General features: G+C 38.5%; 1 protein-coding gene across 5 annotated transcripts in view; it reads left to right on the top strand.

The window, feature by feature from the left end:
* MYO5A (myosin VA) overlaps positions 1–21,215 on the top strand; it is a 223,820-nt gene that overhangs the window by 105,735 nt on the left and 96,870 nt on the right. For 4 of the 5 annotated variants that reach the window (XM_024128874.3, XM_024128873.3, XM_024128872.3 and 1 more), the window contains exon 1: positions 16,255–16,357. In XM_024128874.3, coding sequence (XP_023984642.1) covers positions 16,271–16,357 — 87 coding nt within the window. In that variant the 5' untranslated portion in view covers positions 16,255–16,270. Of the gene's footprint in view, positions 1–949; positions 1,032–1,675; positions 1,784–3,944; positions 4,052–16,254; positions 16,358–21,215 lie in introns of those variants that run through there. The other variant, XM_055087944.1, reaches the window with a different exon arrangement.

Raw genomic sequence — 21,215 nt, 5'->3', positions numbered from 1 at the left:
AAAGTGAGTCAAACAGTCAGAAAGAGCATACTTGATATTGTCCTTCATGTACAAAGATGACCAAAGCATTTCTGCAGATCCCCCTGCTTTTCTAGTTGTCTGTGTACTGAAACACCTGACCTCTTGCCTATTCATGCTTGTGGTCATTGGTATATTGTTAATTTGTTTAGTGTCTTCTGTGCATTAAACACAGAAAACTAAGTTTTCTTTACCAGATACCAGCCCCTGTTGGGCATCAAACCTGACCTTGGCCTTACTTGCTCTATTCTTCAGTTAACTGAATACACTGCAGAATTCAAGGATATGACAATAGAGTATAATAATATTGTATAAACAATATTATTACAACTGTATTTTTAAAGTATATATATGGAAAAAGACTGTCGGAAAATAGTAAGAAATGATCTTAGAATTGTACATGATTTATTTTCTATTAAAAAAATTTTATTGATTTTTAAATATATAAACTAAAATGATATGGATGATGTAGTGCATTTGTGGATTTCTTACAAACAACTGCAGTAGATGGTCCAGTCTAAAATATGGCAAAAATGAGATTTTTTTTTTCTAGTCAAAAGTCTTAGGAAGACCATGAATCTAAGAAAATACTGTGAGAAAATATTGAGTATTGCAGGGAAAAAAATAAAAAGGTTTTAGCTTCCCCCAAAGGCACTAATCTCTTATGACAGTGCCATATAGCAAGCTGTTCACTAGTTCAAAAAGCATGACTATCAGGTATATTATTTTGAATGTGACCAACAGATACACACTCACACAGATGCACATAGCCAATAAATCACAGGGTTTAATAATCATAGATATGTATTAGGAAATTTGGGAGAGGACAGTTTATTTCATCAAATGAGATAATTAAATTTTTATTTTTATGATTGAATTTTCTGGGTTTTAGATTAAAATGCTGTAATTGAAAACTCTTCTTTTTTCAAAGGCAGAAGAGGAGAGAAACTATCATATCTTCTATCAGCTTTGTGCCTCAGCAAAGTTACCTGAATTTAAAATGCTGCGATTAGGTATGAATGTGGCACTAGATTTATTGTGCTGGTATTGTCTTATGTTAATTTCTGAGTTCACAAATTTACTTCTTAAAAAGGAGATTATCTCATACTGAAATATTTATGGATGAAATGATAAGAGGCCTACAGTTGGCTTCAAGATAACTCATGGGATGAGGAAGTGGTGAGTGGCTGTATAAATGGAACAATATTGGCCTTGAGTTGATACTTGTTTAAGATGAGTGATGAGTACACAAGGGCTCATTATACTAGTTTCTGTACTGTTGTATATGTTTGAAATTTGCCTTGATTAAAAGGAAAAAAAATGTAAAGGAGTTTACGTGGTGGAAATCGATGAGGTTCCATAGGTGGAACTCTATGAAGAAGGGAGTAAAGTGTTTGAAGAAATTATCCTAGCCTGTAGATTGGAATAAAACCTTTAGGAAAGGACTATTCATTTCACAAATTATACAAACATTTCACTCCGTTATTTAATTTTGAGTCTTGTATTAAAATATAACTAAAAACACAGGAAGTCAAACTTCAGACTCTATACACTGAATAGTGCTGTCACTGCCTCTAATTCAGAGTGGACATAAGGTTAGAAGTCAAGGCCTTTTCATAGACTGCAAATCTTTTAAAAAAACTTTCCTTATTTTCAGGAGACGCAAATAACTTTCATTACACGAAGCAAGGTGGCAGTCCTGTGATTGAAGGAGTAGATGATGCCAAGGAGATGGCACAAACCAGGCAGGCCTGCACTTTGCTAGGTATGTAATCTTATTCTTGAATTTTTAGAAGCAATAGCTTTTTGACTCAAGCAACCTTTGATTGGAATATTGGCTTAGCTTCATATTAAGTGGTGAGAATTGTTGAGAGATTTAACATTCATTTTTGGTGTTTTGTTTTAAATTTATTTTTAGATTCTTTATAAAACACAGTTGGACAGCAAATGAGTACAGTGTTTCTCTTGGAGGTGATGGGGACTGTACTGAAATTAGGTTATGGTGATGGTTGCACAACTGTAAATTTACTAAAAACCATTGAATTGCATATTTAAAATGGATAAATTTTATGGTATGCAAATTATTCCTCAGTAAAGCTATTTAAAACATACATTCAGGGGCTTCCCTGGTGACGCAGTGGTTAAGAATCCACCTGCCAATGCTGGGGACACGGGTTCGAGCCCTGGGCAGGGAAGTTCCCACATGCCACGGAGCAACTAAGTCTGTGCACCACAACTACTGAGCCCGCGTGCTGCAACTACTGAAGCCCACACAACTAGAGCCCGTGCTCTGCAGCAAGAGAAGCCACCACAATGAGAAGCCCGCACACCACAAGGAGGAGTAGCCCCCGCTCGCCACAACTAGAGAAAGCCCATGTGCAGCAACAAAGACCCAATGCAGCCAAAAATAAAATAAAAGTTTATTTAAAAAAAAAAAAAACATTGAGGGCATCAGGGGATGTGGGACTGTTTACTTAAATTTTTGCAAAATCTGAAAGCTAGAGCCAAATGAAATGGGTTTCTACACAAAAACTCATGTTTTATAGGATTTTTGTGTGTTTGTTTTTTCGTTTTGGGTGTCTTTTGTGGCCTGGCAATGTGGTTGAGCTGGCTTGGTGACAAAACACTGTATTACATGTAGTTTATTCTGTTTCTGAAATAGCTCATGTCACTGTCTTGTTTCTGGATTTAAAAAAATATTGGATCTACATATAAATAAATCGACCTTTAGAAATGTAGTTATATAACTTTTAGTGTTGAATTATTTATTTAAAAGCTTCAGAATATGAATAATTCTAAAGTCATATATTGGTACTTTGAGGGGTAACCTGAGGTGAGTTAATTTAATTTAAAAGCATTGCTAATCAAAGTATGGTCCAGGACCACTATGGAGCTTGCAAAAATTTAGAATCTCAGACCCTGTCTCAGACCTACTAAACCAGAATCTGCAATTTAACCAGATCCATTGGTGATTCATATGCATATTATAGTTTGAGAAACACTGCTTTACTTCCAGGGCTAACTCTGTTTGTAAATAGAAAATTGCAAATTTGAAAGAGCCATAATGCAGGAGATGGCAGAAACATTCCTTGTAAGATGAACTGTCAGTTACTCTGTATATAGTTACATATTTGGAAATCATTTTACTATTTTTACTTGAATATAATTTATATGTAATATTCTGGAAAAATCTTACCTTATTGAAAAATGAAGCCTGAGCTGGTAAAATACCAAGGGCTGTCCGGCTTTCTCATCCTGCCTGATCCTTCAGGTCCTGCTCTAATTCTGCGTTTAGATACTCGCTCATCAGGCTGGGGTGCAACACCAGCCTGAGCACTTCTAATCTTGGGGTCTCTTTGACTTACAGTTGGTCTGTAGTTAGAAGAAGTAATTAAATAATCTGACTTAAAAAAGCCTTATTGGGCTACAACTTGCATTTGGAGTAGAGATCAATAAAAAAGGTAATAATGTTAACGAGATACTTAAATTCAGTGTGTGACAGTGATGATGATAGTTTGTTTAGCACATACCATGTGTCACATAGTCTGTTAAGTTTACTATGTGTATTTTCTTATTTAATGTTTACAAACTCCCTTTGAGATAGTCCCTATTGTCCCTGTATCTCAAATGAGAAAACAGAAGGATAGAAGGGTGAAGTTACCTGCCAATGTGAGATGGCAGGTCAGGAGCAGAGCCAGGCCTCAAGCTGAGGTCTGTCTCATTCCACAGCCCATGCTCTCAACCATAATGCTAAAGTGTATTATGTGTTAATGTCAACAAAGATGAAAGTGTTGTTAACTATGACACATTATAATGTGTACAACATCTGGCATTCAAGAGTTAAAGATGGGCTTTAAATTGTCTGCTATAATTGTTTGGTTCCTGTTCTGAAATTGATCACTTGTTCATTTACTCTGTTGTTTCAGGAATTAGTGAATCTTATCAGATGGGAATTTTCCGAATACTTGCTGGCATCCTTCACTTAGGCAATGTTGGATTTATGTCTCGAGATTCAGACAGCTGCACAATCCCTGTAAGTTCAGAGCAAGCTTCGTGTGATGACAGTTGATTTATATTTTAGTTTTGTTGATTCTTTATGGAAACAATGTCTTTGAAGTCTCTTTATTAACTAACATTAGTAACTATCAGAGAGGTAATTATTAGACAGATACACTATGCAGAATAGAATCTTGAATTGTAAACAAAGAAATGTGGATTCAGATCCCTGGTGCACAGTGATTGGGGTGGGGGGGGCGGAGGGAGGGGAGGAGAGAACTTGGATATATGTTTGAGCCGTATAAACAGCAGTGGGAAATATTAGATGTGAAAGTTGGATTGGTGAGACTAGAGAGAAGGGCTCTTTTGGCCCATGGCTCACATAGCAGAATTGGTAAGTTCATTTGTCTCCTCAGCTGTGGAAATGTAATATGGTTTAAAAGTTACTGAAGAAACTGTTAAAAGTGGTTACTCCTGGGAAGAAGAATTAGATGGCTGGGGAGATAGGGCGTCTTCACTATGATTTACATACTCTTCCACACGTAGTGATAACTACACACTGAGAATTAAAAATTCAGTTCATTTGTTTAAACTGTAACAAAACCTGACAGTCTCAGATTGTTCTCATTGGGCATTTGTGATTTGCGGTATTTTCTGATCACCACCATCAAAGATCGCACACATACACACACTCACACTTACACACACGTACATATACAGTATATATTTATTAGGTTTTTTTTTTTTTTTTTTTTTTTTTTTTGTGGTACACGGGCCTCTCACTGTTGTGGCCTCTCCTGTTGCTGAGCACAGGCTCCGGACGCACAGGCTCAGCGGCCATGGCTCACAGGCCCAGCCGCTTCGCGGCATGTGGGATCTTCCCGGACCGGGACACGAACCCGTGTCCCCTGCATCAGCAGGCGGACTCTCAACCACTGTGCCACCAGGGAAGCCCTTATTAGGTATTTTAAACTTTATTAAAATGGAGGCAGTTTTAATATAATTCTTTTCCATCCTGCTTCCTCAAGGATTATAATAGGAAACAATTTTGAGATTTATGTTTCACTCTTCCGACACCCAAGTTGACATTTGCAAATCTACATGTAGATTAATTCATGTGACTTAAATTTGGGTAAATTAGACTTTAGTTTTGAAATACATGTTTCAGTGTCTCTGCCTGGGTTCAATCCCAACTTTACTATTTACTCTCTATGTTTTGGGGTGAGTTGCTTAGCTTTTCTGAACCTCAGTTTGCTCATCTGTAAAATGAAAGAGACTTTCTTTTCTAGCAGTTTTGGACGGGTTGCTCTGATTGAGCTTCATGCTGGATAAATTATATATATATATATTTTGTGGTACGCGGGCCTCTCACTGCTGTGGCCTCTCCCATTGCGGAGTACAGGCGCCGGACGCGCAGGCCCAGCGGCCATGGCTCATGGGCCTAGCCACTCTGCAGCATGTGGGATCCTCCCAGACCAGGGCATGAACCTGTGTCCCCTGCATCGGCAGGCAGACTCTCAACCACTGCACCACCAGGGAAGCCCTGGATAAATTATATTTTAAAATATTTTAAATAAATACATAAGAACTTCTCAGAGGCCATAAACTGAGTGAAAACAGGAACTCAGAGAATGAAGCAGAACCCTGAAGCTAAGACTCACTTGGAGGGCGTTTGCTGAACCCAGTGACGTTGAGCTTCAGTTTTTATAGCCAAATGGGGTGCAGAAGACAAAAAAACAAAGCCAAGGATTCATATAAACAGGGGAACAGGAAGGAAAACTTCTGGCTAAAGCTGAGACCCTAAATGAGGAACTTGCTCACCACACTCTCCAACAGTACAAAGAAAAAGAAAGTCTCAAAGCTAAGCGGAGGGGGAAAACATAGTTCCCTAAAAATTTATAACCATAGACTGACCCTCACACATACTTCCCAGTCTGATTTCATAGTTCCTGGATGGTCCTCAAAAGCTACATACACAATACTTAGTTTAAATTGGTCCTGGATTGGTAGTGCCCTGGATGCCTGACAGAAGCAAATGCAAATCCACCTTCAATCCAGGACTCAACAGAGTCCCAGAAGAAAAGTTACAAGAAATATTGGCTCACAGTCAAAAATCTCAAATCCCATGATAAAACAAAATAGAGCTAGGTGAAACAACAGAGAGCAGAGTCAAACCTACTAATAATGCTGAAAGAAATTAACAGCATATTTGACACAACTGAGTAGGGAAGTGATGAGCTGGAAGACAGAAGTGAAGAAATGGTCCAAAATGCAAGATGGCCCCCAAGCTGGAGCCCTTAACGATAGTTAAAAGAGACGAAGGATGGAGTAGTAAAATCTAATTTTAATAAAATGAGAATTCCTAAGGGAGAGAAAGAAGAGAATGAGGCAGACATAATGTTTGAAGAGGTAATTACTAACAAATTTCAGAACTTGTGAAAATGACACTACACCACAGATTTGGAAAGGCCAGAAAATCCCAGTTAGGATAAATAAAAAGAAATCCACACCTAGGCATACCGTAATGCTACCACAGGCGAAGAGAAAAATCTTAAAACAGGAGAGAAATAAGACATACTACTCTTGAAGTAGCAATTAAACTGATAGCTCACTTCCCAACTGCAGTAATAGGAGCCAGAAAACAGTGGACTATCATCAGTGTTCTAGAGTAAATAATTTCTAACTTAGAACTGTATATCCAGTAAAGATATCTTTCTACAATGAGGAAAAAAACAGAGGTGTTTTCAGACAAATAGAAACTTGTGAGAATTTGTCACCAATAGACCCTCACTAAAGGAAATATTAAAAGACATAGTTTAGGCAGAAGGAAAGGGATCCCAGATACAAGATCTAAAATTCCAGAAGAAATGGTGAATCAATAAACTAGTAAAGGGCTTCCCTGGTGGCGCAGTGGTTGAGAATCCGCCTGCCGATGCAGGGGACACAGGTTTGAGCCCTGGTCCGGGAAGATCCCACATGCCGCAGAGCAGCTAGGCCCATGAGCCACAACTACTGAAGCCCATGCACCTAGAGCCCATGCTCCGCAACGGGAGAGGCCACCACAATGAGGCCCATGCACCGTGGCAGGGAGTGGCCTTGGCTCGCCACAACTGGAGAGGGCCCACACGTAGCAGTGAAGACCCAACGCAGCCATAAATAAATAAATTAATTAAAAAAATAATAAATAAGCTAGTAAAGTATGGGCAAATGTAGATAAAATTTGATTAATTAAAAGAATAATAATAATGACTAGTGTATTGGGCCACAAAATACTTATTCATTACAGAGGGAAAGGTAGTGGAGAAACCTGGCAGATATTCCCTTGAGCAAGCAACCAGTCAGCATCACACGAGTTCTGATGCAGCACTCTGAGGAGGGTGCCACATTACTTCTCTAGCATTCCTGCCGAAAAGCATGGCCCAAATCTGAGGCAACATCATACAGACCCAAACTGAGAGACATACTATTCTTCTAAAATGTTAAGTTCTCAAAAGACAAAAAAAAAGAGTGAAGAGCTATTCAAATTAAAAGTGATTAATAAAACAAGATGACTAAATTCAATGTATAAACCTAGATTGGATCCTGGACCATAGAAATGTGGGCCCCCCCCAGCCCACCCTCAGAGGACATTATTAGGTCAATCAGCAAAATTTGAATTAGATCTGCAGGCGAGGTAATAGGGTTGTATCATTGCTAATTTCCTGATTTTACTCACTATACTATAGTTATATAAAATAATGCCTTTGGATTTTAGGAAATGAACAGTAAAATATTTAGAACCAAAAGGGCATCAGGTTTGTAACATGCTCTCAAAAGGTTCTGAAAAAATAACATGTATGTATATGTACGTGAAAGAGTGAGAAAGAAAGAGAATGATGCAAGCAAACTCGGTAAAATATTAATATTTAGGGAATCTGGGTGAAGGGAATTCTTAGTACTCTTCTTGCAACTTTTCTGTTAGTCTGAAATTAGTTCAAAATAAAAAGTTTTAAAAAAATAAAGTGAATCACCAGCTCCTCTTTCCCCCCAAAAAGATGGAACTAAAATACTGGATAACAAAGCTTATAGATTGGGATGGAGTGTTTGGAGTTTGTGTTAGTTAATTACACTAAGTTAACTAATGTAACTTAATGCTTCTATCATAAAAATAGAAACAGAAGGTAAACCTTTCAAACTAGTAGAGAGAAAAATTAACTGAAAAAAATAATCCAAACATAGCAAGAGAGGTAGAGAAAATTTTAGAAAAGGTGGGACAAGTAAAGGCACACTTCCCTGGTGACGCAGTGGTTAAGAATCCACCTGCCAATGCTGGGGACACGGGTTCGAGCCCTGGGCAGGGAAGTTCCCACATGCCACGGAGCAACTAAGTCTGTGCACCACAACTACTGAGCCCGCGTGCTGCAACTACTGAAGCCCACACAACTAGAGCCCGTGCTCTGCAGCAAGAGAAGCCACCACAATGAGAAGCCCGCACACCACAAGGAGGAGTAGCCCCCGCTCGCCCCAACTAGAGAAAGCCCATGTGCAGCAACAAAGACCCAATGCAGCCAAAAATAAAATAAAAGTTTATTTAAAAAAAAAAAAACATTGAGGGCATCAGGGGATGTGGGACTGTTTACTTAAATTTTTGCAAAATCTGAAAGCTAGAGCCAAATGAAATGGGTTTCTACACAAAAACTCATGTTTTATAGGATTTTTGTGTGTTTGTTTTTTCGTTTTGGGTGTCTTTTGTGGCCTGGCAATGTGGTTGAGCTGGCTTGGTGACAAAACACTGTATTACATGTAGTTTATTCTGTTTCTGAAATAGCTCATGTCACTGTCTTGTTTCTGGATTTAAAAAAATATTGGATCTACATATAAATAAATCGACCTTTAGAAATGTAGTTATATAACTTTTAGTGTTGAATTATTTATTTAAAAGCTTCAGAATATGAATAATTCTAAAGTCATATATTGGTACTTTGAGGGGTAACCTGAGGTGAGTTAATTTAATTTAAAAGCATTGCTAATCAAAGTATGGTCCAGGACCACTATGGAGCTTGCAAAAATTTAGAATCTCAGACCCTGTCTCAGACCTACTAAACCAGAATCTGCAATTTAACCAGATCCATTGGTGATTCATATGCATATTATAGTTTGAGAAACACTGCTTTACTTCCAGGGCTAACTCTGTTTGTAAATAGAAAATTGCAAATTTGAAAGAGCCATAATGCAGGAGATGGCAGAAACATTCCTTGTAAGATGAACTGTCAGTTACTCTGTATATAGTTACATATTTGGAAATCATTTTACTATTTTTACTTGAATATAATTTATATGTAATATTCTGGAAAAATCTTACCTTATTGAAAAATGAAGCCTGAGCTGGTAAAATACCAAGGGCTGTCCGGCTTTCTCATCCTGCCTGATCCTTCAGGTCCTGCTCTAATTCTGCGTTTAGATACTCGCTCATCAGGCTGGGGTGCAACACCAGCCTGAGCACTTCTAATCTTGGGGTCTCTTTGACTTACAGTTGGTCTGTAGTTAGAAGAAGTAATTAAATAATCTGACTTAAAAAAGCCTTATTGGGCTACAACTTGCATTTGGAGTAGAGATCAATAAAAAAGGTAATAATGTTAACGAGATACTTAAATTCAGTGTGTGACAGTGATGATGATAGTTTGTTTAGCACATACCATGTGTCACATAGTCTGTTAAGTTTACTATGTGTATTTTCTTATTTAATGTTTACAAACTCCCTTTGAGATAGTCCCTATTGTCCCTGTATCTCAAATGAGAAAACAGAAGGATAGAAGGGTGAAGTTACCTGCCAATGTGAGATGGCAGGTCAGGAGCAGAGCCAGGCCTCAAGCTGAGGTCTGTCTCATTCCACAGCCCATGCTCTCAACCATAATGCTAAAGTGTATTATGTGTTAATGTCAACAAAGATGAAAGTGTTGTTAACTATGACACATTATAATGTGTACAACATCTGGCATTCAAGAGTTAAAGATGGGCTTTAAATTGTCTGCTATAATTGTTTGGTTCCTGTTCTGAAATTGATCACTTGTTCATTTACTCTGTTGTTTCAGGAATTAGTGAATCTTATCAGATGGGAATTTTCCGAATACTTGCTGGCATCCTTCACTTAGGCAATGTTGGATTTATGTCTCGAGATTCAGACAGCTGCACAATCCCTGTAAGTTCAGAGCAAGCTTCGTGTGATGACAGTTGATTTATATTTTAGTTTTGTTGATTCTTTATGGAAACAATGTCTTTGAAGTCTCTTTATTAACTAACATTAGTAACTATCAGAGAGGTAATTATTAGACAGATACACTATGCAGAATAGAATCTTGAATTGTAAACAAAGAAATGTGGATTCAGATCCCTGGTGCACAGTGATTGGGGTGGGGGGGGCGGAGGGAGGGGAGGAGAGAACTTGGATATATGTTTGAGCCGTATAAACAGCAGTGGGAAATATTAGATGTGAAAGTTGGATTGGTGAGACTAGAGAGAAGGGCTCTTTTGGCCCATGGCTCACATAGCAGAATTGGTAAGTTCATTTGTCTCCTCAGCTGTGGAAATGTAATATGGTTTAAAAGTTACTGAAGAAACTGTTAAAAGTGGTTACTCCTGGGAAGAAGAATTAGATGGCTGGGGAGATAGGGCGTCTTCACTATGATTTACATACTCTTCCACACGTAGTGATAACTACACACTGAGAATTAAAAATTCAGTTCATTTGTTTAAACTGTAACAAAACCTGACAGTCTCAGATTGTTCTCATTGGGCATTTGTGATTTGCGGTATTTTCTGATCACCACCATCAAAGATCGCACACATACACACACTCACACTTACACACACGTACATATACAGTATATATTTATTAGGTTTTTTTTTTTTTTTTTTTTTTTTTTTTGTGGTACACGGGCCTCTCACTGTTGTGGCCTCTCCTGTTGCTGAGCACAGGCTCCGGACGCACAGGCTCAGCGGCCATGGCTCACAGGCCCAGCCGCTTCGCGGCATGTGGGATCTTCCCGGACCGGGACACGAACCCGTGTCCCCTGCATCAGCAGGCGGACTCTCAACCACTGTGCCACCAGGGAAGCCCTTATTAGGTATTTTAAACTTTATTAAAATGGAGGCAGTTTTAATATAATTCTTTTCCATCCTGCTTCCTCAAGGATTATAATAGGAAACAATTTTGAGATTTATGTTTCACTCTTCCGACACCCAAGTTGACATTTGCAAATCTACATGTAGATTAATTCATGTGACTTAAATTTGGGTAAATTAGACTTTAGTTTTGAAATACATGTTTCAGTGTCTCTGCCTGGGTTCAATCCCAACTTTACTATTTACTCTCTATGTTTTGGGGTGAGTTGCTTAGCTTTTCTGAACCTCAGTTTGCTCATCTGTAAAATGAAAGAGACTTTCTTTTCTAGCAGTTTTGGACGGGTTGCTCTGATTGAGCTTCATGCTGGATAAATTATATATATATATATTTTGTGGTACGCGGGCCTCTCACTGCTGTGGCCTCTCCCATTGCGGAGTACAGGCGCCGGACGCGCAGGCCCAGCGGCCATGGCTCATGGGCCTAGCCACTCTGCAGCATGTGGGATCCTCCCAGACCAGGGCATGAACCTGTGTCCCCTGCATCGGCAGGCAGACTCTCAACCACTGCACCACCAGGGAAGCCCTGGATAAATTATATTTTAAAATATTTTAAATAAATACATAAGAACTTCTCAGAGGCCATAAACTGAGTGAAAACAGGAACTCAGAGAATGAAGCAGAACCCTGAAGCTAAGACTCACTTGGAGGGCGTTTGCTGAACCCAGTGACGTTGAGCTTCAGTTTTTATAGCCAAATGGGGTGCAGAAGACAAAAAAACAAAGCCAAGGATTCATATAAACAGGGGAACAGGAAGGAAAACTTCTGGCTAAAGCTGAGACCCTAAATGAGGAACTTGCTCACCACACTCTCCAACAGTACAAAGAAAAAGAAAGTCTCAAAGCTAAGCGGAGGGGGAAAACATAGTTCCCTAAAAATTTATAACCATAGACTGACCCTCACACATACTTCCCAGTCTGATTTCATAGTTCCTGGATGGTCCTCAAAAGCTACATACACAATACTTAGTTTAAATTGGTCCTGGATTGGTAGTGCCCTGGATGCCTGACAGAAGCAAATGCAAATCCACCTTCAATCCAGGACTCAACAGAGTCCCAGAAGAAAAGTTACAAGAAATATTGGCTCACAGTCAAAAATCTCAAATCCCATGATAAAACAAAATAGAGCTAGGTGAAACAACAGAGAGCAGAGTCAAACCTACTAATAATGCTGAAAGAAATTAACAGCATATTTGACACAACTGAGTAGGGAAGTGATGAGCTGGAAGACAGAAGTGAAGAAATGGTCCAAAATGCAAGATGGCCCCCAAGCTGGAGCCCTTAACGATAGTTAAAAGAGACGAAGGATGGAGTAGTAAAATCTAATTTTAATAAAATGAGAATTCCTAAGGGAGAGAAAGAAGAGAATGAGGCAGACATAATGTTTGAAGAGGTAATTACTAACAAATTTCAGAACTTGTGAAAATGACACTACACCACAGATTTGGAAAGGCCAGAAAATCCCAGTTAGGATAAATAAAAAGAAATCCACACCTAGGCATACCGTAATGCTACCACAGGCGAAGAGAAAAATCTTAAAACAGGAGAGAAATAAGACATACTACTCTTGAAGTAGCAATTAAACTGATAGCTCACTTCCCAACTGCAGTAATAGGAGCCAGAAAACAGTGGACTATCATCAGTGTTCTAGAGTAAATAATTTCTAACTTAGAACTGTATATCCAGTAAAGATATCTTTCTACAATGAGGAAAAAAACAGAGGTGTTTTCAGACAAATAGAAACTTGTGAGAATTTGTCACCAATAGACCCTCACTAAAGGAAATATTAAAAGACATAGTTTAGGCAGAAGGAAAGGGATCCCAGATACAAGATCTAAAATTCCAGAAGAAATGGTGAATCAATAAACTAGTAAAGGGCTTCCCTGGTGGCGCAGTGGTTGAGAATCCGCCTGCCGATGCAGGGGACACAGGTTTGAGCCCTGGTCCGGGAAGATCCCACATGCCGCAGAGCAGCTAGGCCCATGAGCCACAACTACTGAAGCCCATGCACCTAGAGCCCATGCTCCGCAACGGGAGAGGCCACCACAATGAGGCCCATGCACCGTGGCAGGGAGTGGCCTTGGCTCGCCACAACTGGAGAGGGCCCACACGTAGCAGTGAAGACCCAACGCAGCCATAAATAAATAAATTAATTAAAAAAATAATAAATAAGCTAGTAAAGTATGGGCAAATGTAGATAAAATTTGATTAATTAAAAGAATAATAATAATGACTAGTGTATTGGGCCACAAAATACTTATTCATTACAGAGGGAAAGGTAGTGGAGAAACCTGGCAGATATTCCCTTGAGCAAGCAACCAGTCAGCATCACACGAGTTCTGATGCAGCACTCTGAGGAGGGTGCCACATTACTTCTCTAGCATTCCTGCCGAAAAGCATGGCCCAAATCTGAGGCAACATCATACAGACCCAAACTGAGAGACATACTATTCTTCTAAAATGTTAAGTTCTCAAAAGACAAAAAAAAAGAGTGAAGAGCTATTCAAATTAAAAGTGATTAATAAAACAAGATGACTAAATTCAATGTATAAACCTAGATTGGATCCTGGACCATAGAAATGTGGGCCCCCCCCAGCCCACCCTCAGAGGACATTATTAGGTCAATCAGCAAAATTTGAATTAGATCTGCAGGCGAGGTAATAGGGTTGTATCATTGCTAATTTCCTGATTTTACTCACTATACTATAGTTATATAAAATAATGCCTTTGGATTTTAGGAAATGAACAGTAAAATATTTAGAACCAAAAGGGCATCAGGTTTGTAACATGCTCTCAAAAGGTTCTGAAAAAATAACATGTATGTATATGTACGTGAAAGAGTGAGAAAGAAAGAGAATGATGCAAGCAAACTCGGTAAAATATTAATATTTAGGGAATCTGGGTGAAGGGAATTCTTAGTACTCTTCTTGCAACTTTTCTGTTAGTCTGAAATTAGTTCAAAATAAAAAGTTTTAAAAAAATAAAGTGAATCACCAGCTCCTCTTTCCCCCCAAAAAGATGGAACTAAAATACTGGATAACAAAGCTTATAGATTGGGATGGAGTGTTTGGAGTTTGTGTTAGTTAATTACACTAAGTTAACTAATGTAACTTAATGCTTCTATCATAAAAATAGAAACAGAAGGTAAACCTTTCAAACTAGTAGAGAGAAAAATTAACTGAAAAAAATAATCCAAACATAGCAAGAGAGGTAGAGAAAATTTTAGAAAAGGTGGGACAAGTAAAGGCACAAAATAAGGTAGAAATAATTACAAATGAACCAATGTTTCAGCTAATATGGATTGTCAGACTGGTTTTAGAATTCAGCTATGTACTTTTGAAAGACGCATTCCTAAAACATAAAGGTACAGATAGTTCGAAAGTAAAAGGTTTAGAAAACACACGCCATAATAGCTAGAAAAAAACTGGCAGACCTATATTGATCCTGGACAAAACAGACTTTGAGGCCAAAAGCAATACTGGAGATAGAGTCACTATGTATTTTTTTTTGAATTTATTTATTTTTTTATACAGCAGGTTCTTATTAGTCATCCATTTTATACATATCAGTGTATACATTTAAAAAAAAAAAAACATTGAGGGCATCAGGGGATGTGGGACTGTTTACTTAAATTTTTGCAAAATCTGAAAGCTAGAGCCAAATGAAATGGGTTTCTACACAAAAACTCATGTTTTATAGGATTTTTGTGTGTTTGTTTTTTCGTTTTGGGTGTCTTTTGTGGCCTGGCAATGTGGTTGAGCTGGCTTGGTGACAAAACACTGTATTACATGTAGTTTATTCTGTTTCTGAAATAGCTCATGTCACTGTCTTGTTTCTGGATTTAAAAAAATATTGGATCTACATATAAATAAATCGACCTTTAGAAATGTAGTTATATAACTTTTAGTGTTGAATTATTTATTTAAAAGCTTCAGAATATGAATAATTCTAAAGTCATATATTGGTACTTTGAGGGGTAACCTGAGGTGAGTTAATTTAATTTAAAAGCATTGCTAATCAAAGTATGGTCCAGGACCACTATGGAGCTTGCAAAAATTTAGAATCTCAGACCCTGTCTCAGACCTACTAAACTAGAATCTGCAATTTAACCAGATCCATTGGTGATTCATATGCATATTATAGTTTGAGAAACACTGCTTTACTTCCAGGGCTAACTCTGTTTGTAAATAGAAAATTGCAAATTTGAAAGAGCCATAATGCAGGAGATGGCAGAAACATTCCTTGTAAGATGAACTGTCAGTTACTCTGTATATAGTTACATATTTGGAAATCATTTTACTATTTTTACTTGAATATAATTTATATGTAATATTCTGGAAAAATCTTACCTTATTGAAAAATGAAGCCTGAGCTGGTAAAATACCAAGGGCTGTCCGGCTTTCTCATCCTGCCTGATCCTTCAGGTCCTGCTCTAATTCTGCGTTTAGATACTCGCTCATCAGGCTGGGGTGCAACACCAGCCTGAGCACTTCTAATCTTGGGGTCTCTTTGACTTACAGTTGGTCTGTAGTTAGAAGAAGTAATTAAATAATCTGACTTAAAAAAGCCTTATTGGGCTACAACTTGCATTTGGAGTAGAGATCAATAAAAAAGGTAATAATGTTAACGAGATACTTAAATTCAGTGTGTGACAGTGATGATGATAGTTTGTTTAGCACATACCATGTGTCACATAGTCTGTTAAGTTTACTATGTGTATTTTCTTATTTAATGTTTACAAACTCCCTTTGAGATAGTCCCTATTGTCCCTGTATCTCAAATGAGAAAACAGAAGGATAGAAGGGTGAAGTTACCTGCCAATGTGAGATGGCAGGTCAGGAGCAGAGCCAGGCCTCAAGCTGAGGTCTGTCTCATTCCACAGCCCATGCTCTCAACCATAATGCTAAAGTGTATTATGTGTTAATGTCAACAAAGATGAAAGTGTTGTTAACTATGACACATTATAATGTGTACAACATCTGGCATTCAAGAGTTAAAGATGGGCTTTAAATTGTCTGCTATAATTGTTTGGTTCCTGTTCTGAAATTGATCACTTGTTCATTTACTCTGTTGTTTCAGGAATTAGTGAATCTTATCAGATGGGAATTTTCCGAATACTTGCTGGCATCCTTCACTTAGGCAATGTTGGATTTATGTCTCGAGATTCAGACAGCTGCACAATCCCTGTAAGTTCAGAGCAAGCTTCGTGTGATGACAGTTGATTTATATTTTAGTTTTGTTGATTCTTTATGGAAACAATGTCTTTGAAGTCTCTTTATTAACTAACATTAGTAACTATCAGAGAGGTAATTATTAGACAGATACACTATGCAGAATAGAATCTTGAATTGTAAACAAAGAAATGTGGATTCAGATCCCTGGTGCACAGTGATTGGGGTGGGGGGGGCGGAGGGAGGGGAGGAGAGAACTTGGATATATGTTTGAGCCGTATAAACAGCAGTGGGAAATATTAGATGTGAAAGTTGGATTGGTGAGACTAGAGAGAAGGGCTCTTTTGGCCCATGGCTCACATAGCAGAATTGGTAAGTTCATTTGTCTCCTCAGCTGTGGAAATGTAATATGGTTTAAAAGTTACTGAAGAAACTGTTAAAAGTGGTTACTCCTGGGAAGAAGAATTAGATGGCTGGGGAGATAGGGCGTCTTCACTATGATTTACATACTCTTCCACACGTAGTGATAACTACACACTGAGAATTAAAAATTCAGTTCATTTGTTTAAACTGTAACAAAACCTGACAGTCTCAGATTGTTCTCATTGGGCATTTGTGATTTGCGGTATTTTCTGATCACCACCATCAAAGATCGCACACATACACACACTCACACTTACACACACGTACATATACAGTATATATTTATTAGGTTTTTTTTTTTTTTTTTTTTTTTTTTTTGTGGTACACGGGCCTCTCACTGTTGTGGCCTCTCCTGTTGCTGAGCACAGGCTCCGGACGCACAGGCTCAGCGGCCATGGCTCACAGGCCCAGCCGCTTCGCGGCATGTGGGATCTTCCCGGACCGGGACACGAACCCGTGTCCCCTGCATCAGCAGGCGGACTCTCAACCACTGTGCCACCAGGGAAGCCCTTATTAGGTATTTTAAACTTTATTAAAATGGAGGCAGTTTTAATATAATTCTTTTCCATCCTGCTTCCTCAAGGATTATAATAGGAAACAATTTTGAGATTTATGTTTCACTCTTCCGACACCCAAGTTGACATTTGCAAATCTACATGTAGATTAATTCATGTGACTTAAATTTGGGTAAATTAGACTTTAGTTTTGAAATACATGTTTCAGTGTCTCTGCCTGGGTTCAATCCCAACTTTACTATTTACTCTCTATGTTTTGGGGTGAGTTGCTTAGCTTTTCTGAACCTCAGTTTGCTCATCTGTAAAATGAAAGAGACTTTCTTTTCTAGCAGTTTTGGACGGGTTGCTCTGATTGAGCTTCATGCTGGATAAATTATATATATATATATTTTGTGGTACGCGGGCCTCTCACTGCTGTGGCCTCTCCCATTGCGGAGTACAGGCGCCGGACGCGCAGGCCCAGCGGCCATGGCTCATGGGCCTAGCCACTCTGCAGCATGTGGGATCCTCCCAGACCAGGGCATGAACCTGTGTCCCCTGCATCGGCAGGCAGACTCTCAACCACTGCACCACCAGGGAAGCCCTGGATAAATTATATTTTAAAATATTTTAAATAAATACATAAGAACTTCTCAGAGGCCATAAACTGAGTGAAAACAGGAACTCAGAGAATGAAGCAGAACCCTGAAGCTAAGACTCACTTGGAGGGCGTTTGCTGAACCCAGTGACGTTGAGCTTCAGTTTTTATAGCCAAATGGGGTGCAGAAGACAAAAAAACAAAGCCAAGGATTCATATAAACAGGGGAACAGGAAGGAAAACTTCTGGCTAAAGCTGAGACCCTAAATGAGGAACTTGCTCACCACACTCTCCAACAGTACAAAGAAAAAGAAAGTCTCAAAGCTAAGCGGAGGGGGAAAACATAGTTCCCTAAAAATTTATAACCATAGACTGACCCTCACACATACTTCCCAGTCTGATTTCATAGTTCCTGGATGGTCCTCAAAAGCTACATACACAATACTTAGTTTAAATTGGTCCTGGATTGGTAGTGCCCTGGATGCCTGACAGAAGCAAATGCAAATCCACCTTCAATCCAGGACTCAACAGAGTCCCAGAAGAAAAGTTACAAGAAATATTGGCTCACAGTCAAAAATCTCAAATCCCATGATAAAACAAAATAGAGCTAGGTGAAACAACAGAGAGCAGAGTCAAACCTACTAATAATGCTGAAAGAAATTAACAGCATATTTGACACAACTGAGTAGGGAAGTGATGAGCTGGAAGACAGAAGTGAAGAAATGGTCCAAAATGCAAGATGGCCCCCAAGCTGGAGCCCTTAACGATAGTTAAAAGAGACGAAGGATGGAGTAGTAAAATCTAATTTTAATAAAATGAGAATTCCTAAGGGAGAGAAAGAAGAGAATGAGGCAGACATAATGTTTGAAGAGGTAATTACTAACAAATTTCAGAACTTGTGAAAATGACACTACACCACAGATTTGGAAAGGCCAGAAAATCCCAGTTAGGATAAATAAAAAGAAATCCACACCTAGGCATACCGTAATGCTACCACAGGCGAAGAGAAAAATCTTAAAACAGGAGAGAAATAAGACATACTACTCTTGAAGTAGCAATTAAACTGATAGCTCACTTCCCAACTGCAGTAATAGGAGCCAGAAAACAGTGGACTATCATCAGTGTTCTAGAGTAAATAATTTCTAACTTAGAACTGTATATCCAGTAAAGATATCTTTCTACAATGAGGAAAAAAACAGAGGTGTTTTCAGACAAATAGAAACTTGTGAGAATTTGTCACCAATAGACCCTCACTAAAGGAAATATTAAAAGACATAGTTTAGGCAGAAGGAAAGGGATCCCAGATACAAGATCTAAAATTCCAGAAGAAATGGTGAATCAATAAACTAGTAAAGGGCTTCCCTGGTGGCGCAGTGGTTGAGAATCCGCCTGCCGATGCAGGGGACACAGGTTTGAGCCCTGGTCCGGGAAGATCCCACATGCCGCAGAGCAGCTAGGCCCATGAGCCACAACTACTGAAGCCCATGCACCTAGAGCCCATGCTCCGCAACGGGAGAGGCCACCACAATGAGGCCCATGCACCGTGGCAGGGAGTGGCCTTGGCTCGCCACAACTGGAGAGGGCCCACACGTAGCAGTGAAGACCCAACGCAGCCATAAATAAATAAATTAATTAAAAAAATAATAAATAAGCTAGTAAAGTATGGGCAAATGTAGATAAAATTTGATTAATTAAAAGAATAATAATAATGACTAGTGTATTGGGCCACAAAATACTTATTCATTACAGAGGGAAAGGTAGTGGAGAAACCTGGCAGATATTCCCTTGAGCAAGCAACCAGTCAGCATCACACGAGTTCTGATGCAGCACTCTGAGGAGGGTGCCACATTACTTCTCTAGCATTCCTGCCGAAAAGCATGGCCCAAATCTGAGGCAACATCATACAGACCCAAACTGAGAGACATACTATTCTTCTAAAATGTTAAGTTCTCAAAAGACAAAAAAAAAGAGTGAAGAGCTATTCAAATTAAAAGTGATTAATAAAACAAGATGACTAAATTCAATGTATAAACCTAGATTGGATCCTGGACCATAGAAATGTGGGCCCCCCCCAGCCCACCCTCAGAGGACATTATTAGGTCAATCAGCAAAATTTGAATTAGATCTGCAGGCGAGGTAATAGGGTTGTATCATTGCTAATTTCCTGATTTTACTCACTATACTATAGTTATATAAAATAATGCCTTTGGATTTTAGGAAATGAACAGTAAAATATTTAGAACCAAAAGGGCATCAGGTTTGTAACATGCTCTCAAAAGGTTCTGAAAAAATAACATGTATGTATATGTACGTGAAAGAGTGAGAAAGAAAGAGAATGATGCAAGCAAACTCGGTAAAATATTAATATTTAGGGAATCTGGGTGAAGGGAATTCTTAGTACTCTTCTTGCAACTTTTCTGTTAGTCTGAAATTAGTTCAAAATAAAAAGTTTTAAAAAAATAAAGTGAATCACCAGCTCCTCTTTCCCCCCAAAAAGATGGAACTAAAATACTGGATAACAAAGCTTATAGATTGGGATGGAGTGTTTGGAGTTTGTGTTAGTTAATTACACTAAGTTAACTAATGTAACTTAATGCTTCTATCATAAAAATAGAAACAGAAGGTAAACCTTTCAAACTAGTAGAGAGAAAAATTAACTGAAAAAAATAATCCAAACATAGCAAGAGAGGTAGAGAAAATTTTAGAAAAGGTGGGACAAGTAAAGGCACAAAATAAGGTAGAAATAATTACAAATGAACCAATGTTTCAGCTAATATGGATTGTCAGACTGGTTTTAGAATTCAGCTATGTACTTTTGAAAGACGCATTCCTAAAACATAAAGGTACAGATAGTTCGAAAGTAAAAGGTTTAGAAAACACACGCCATAATAGCTAGAAAAAAACTGGCAGACCTATATTGATCCTGGACAAAACAGACTTTGAGGCCAAAAGCAATACTGGAGATAGAGTCACTATGTATTTTTTTTTGAATTTATTTATTTTTTTATACAGCAGGTTCTTATTAGTCATCCATTTTATACATATCAGTGTATACATGTCAATCCCAATCTCCCAATTCATCACACCACCACCACCACCCGCCCCTGCCACTTTGCCCCCTTGGTGTCCATACATTTGTTCTCTGCATCTGTGTCTCAATTTCTGCCTTGCAAACTGGTTCATCTGTACCATTTTTCTAGGTTCCACATATATGCGTTAATATATGATATTTGTTTTTCTCTTCTGACTTACTTCACTCTGTATGACAGTCTCTAGATCCATACACGTCTCTACAAATGACCCAATTTCGTTCCTTTTTATGGCTGGGTAATATTCCATTGTACATATGTACCACATC

The sequence above is a fragment of the Physeter macrocephalus genome, chromosome 11 (genome assembly GCF_002837175.3).
Source record: "Physeter macrocephalus isolate SW-GA chromosome 11, ASM283717v5, whole genome shotgun sequence".
Classification (NCBI taxonomy): domain Eukaryota; kingdom Metazoa; phylum Chordata; class Mammalia; order Artiodactyla; family Physeteridae; genus Physeter; species Physeter macrocephalus.
Note: the sequence above shows the minus strand (reverse complement) of the source record. Positions and strands in the feature narration are given on the sequence as shown.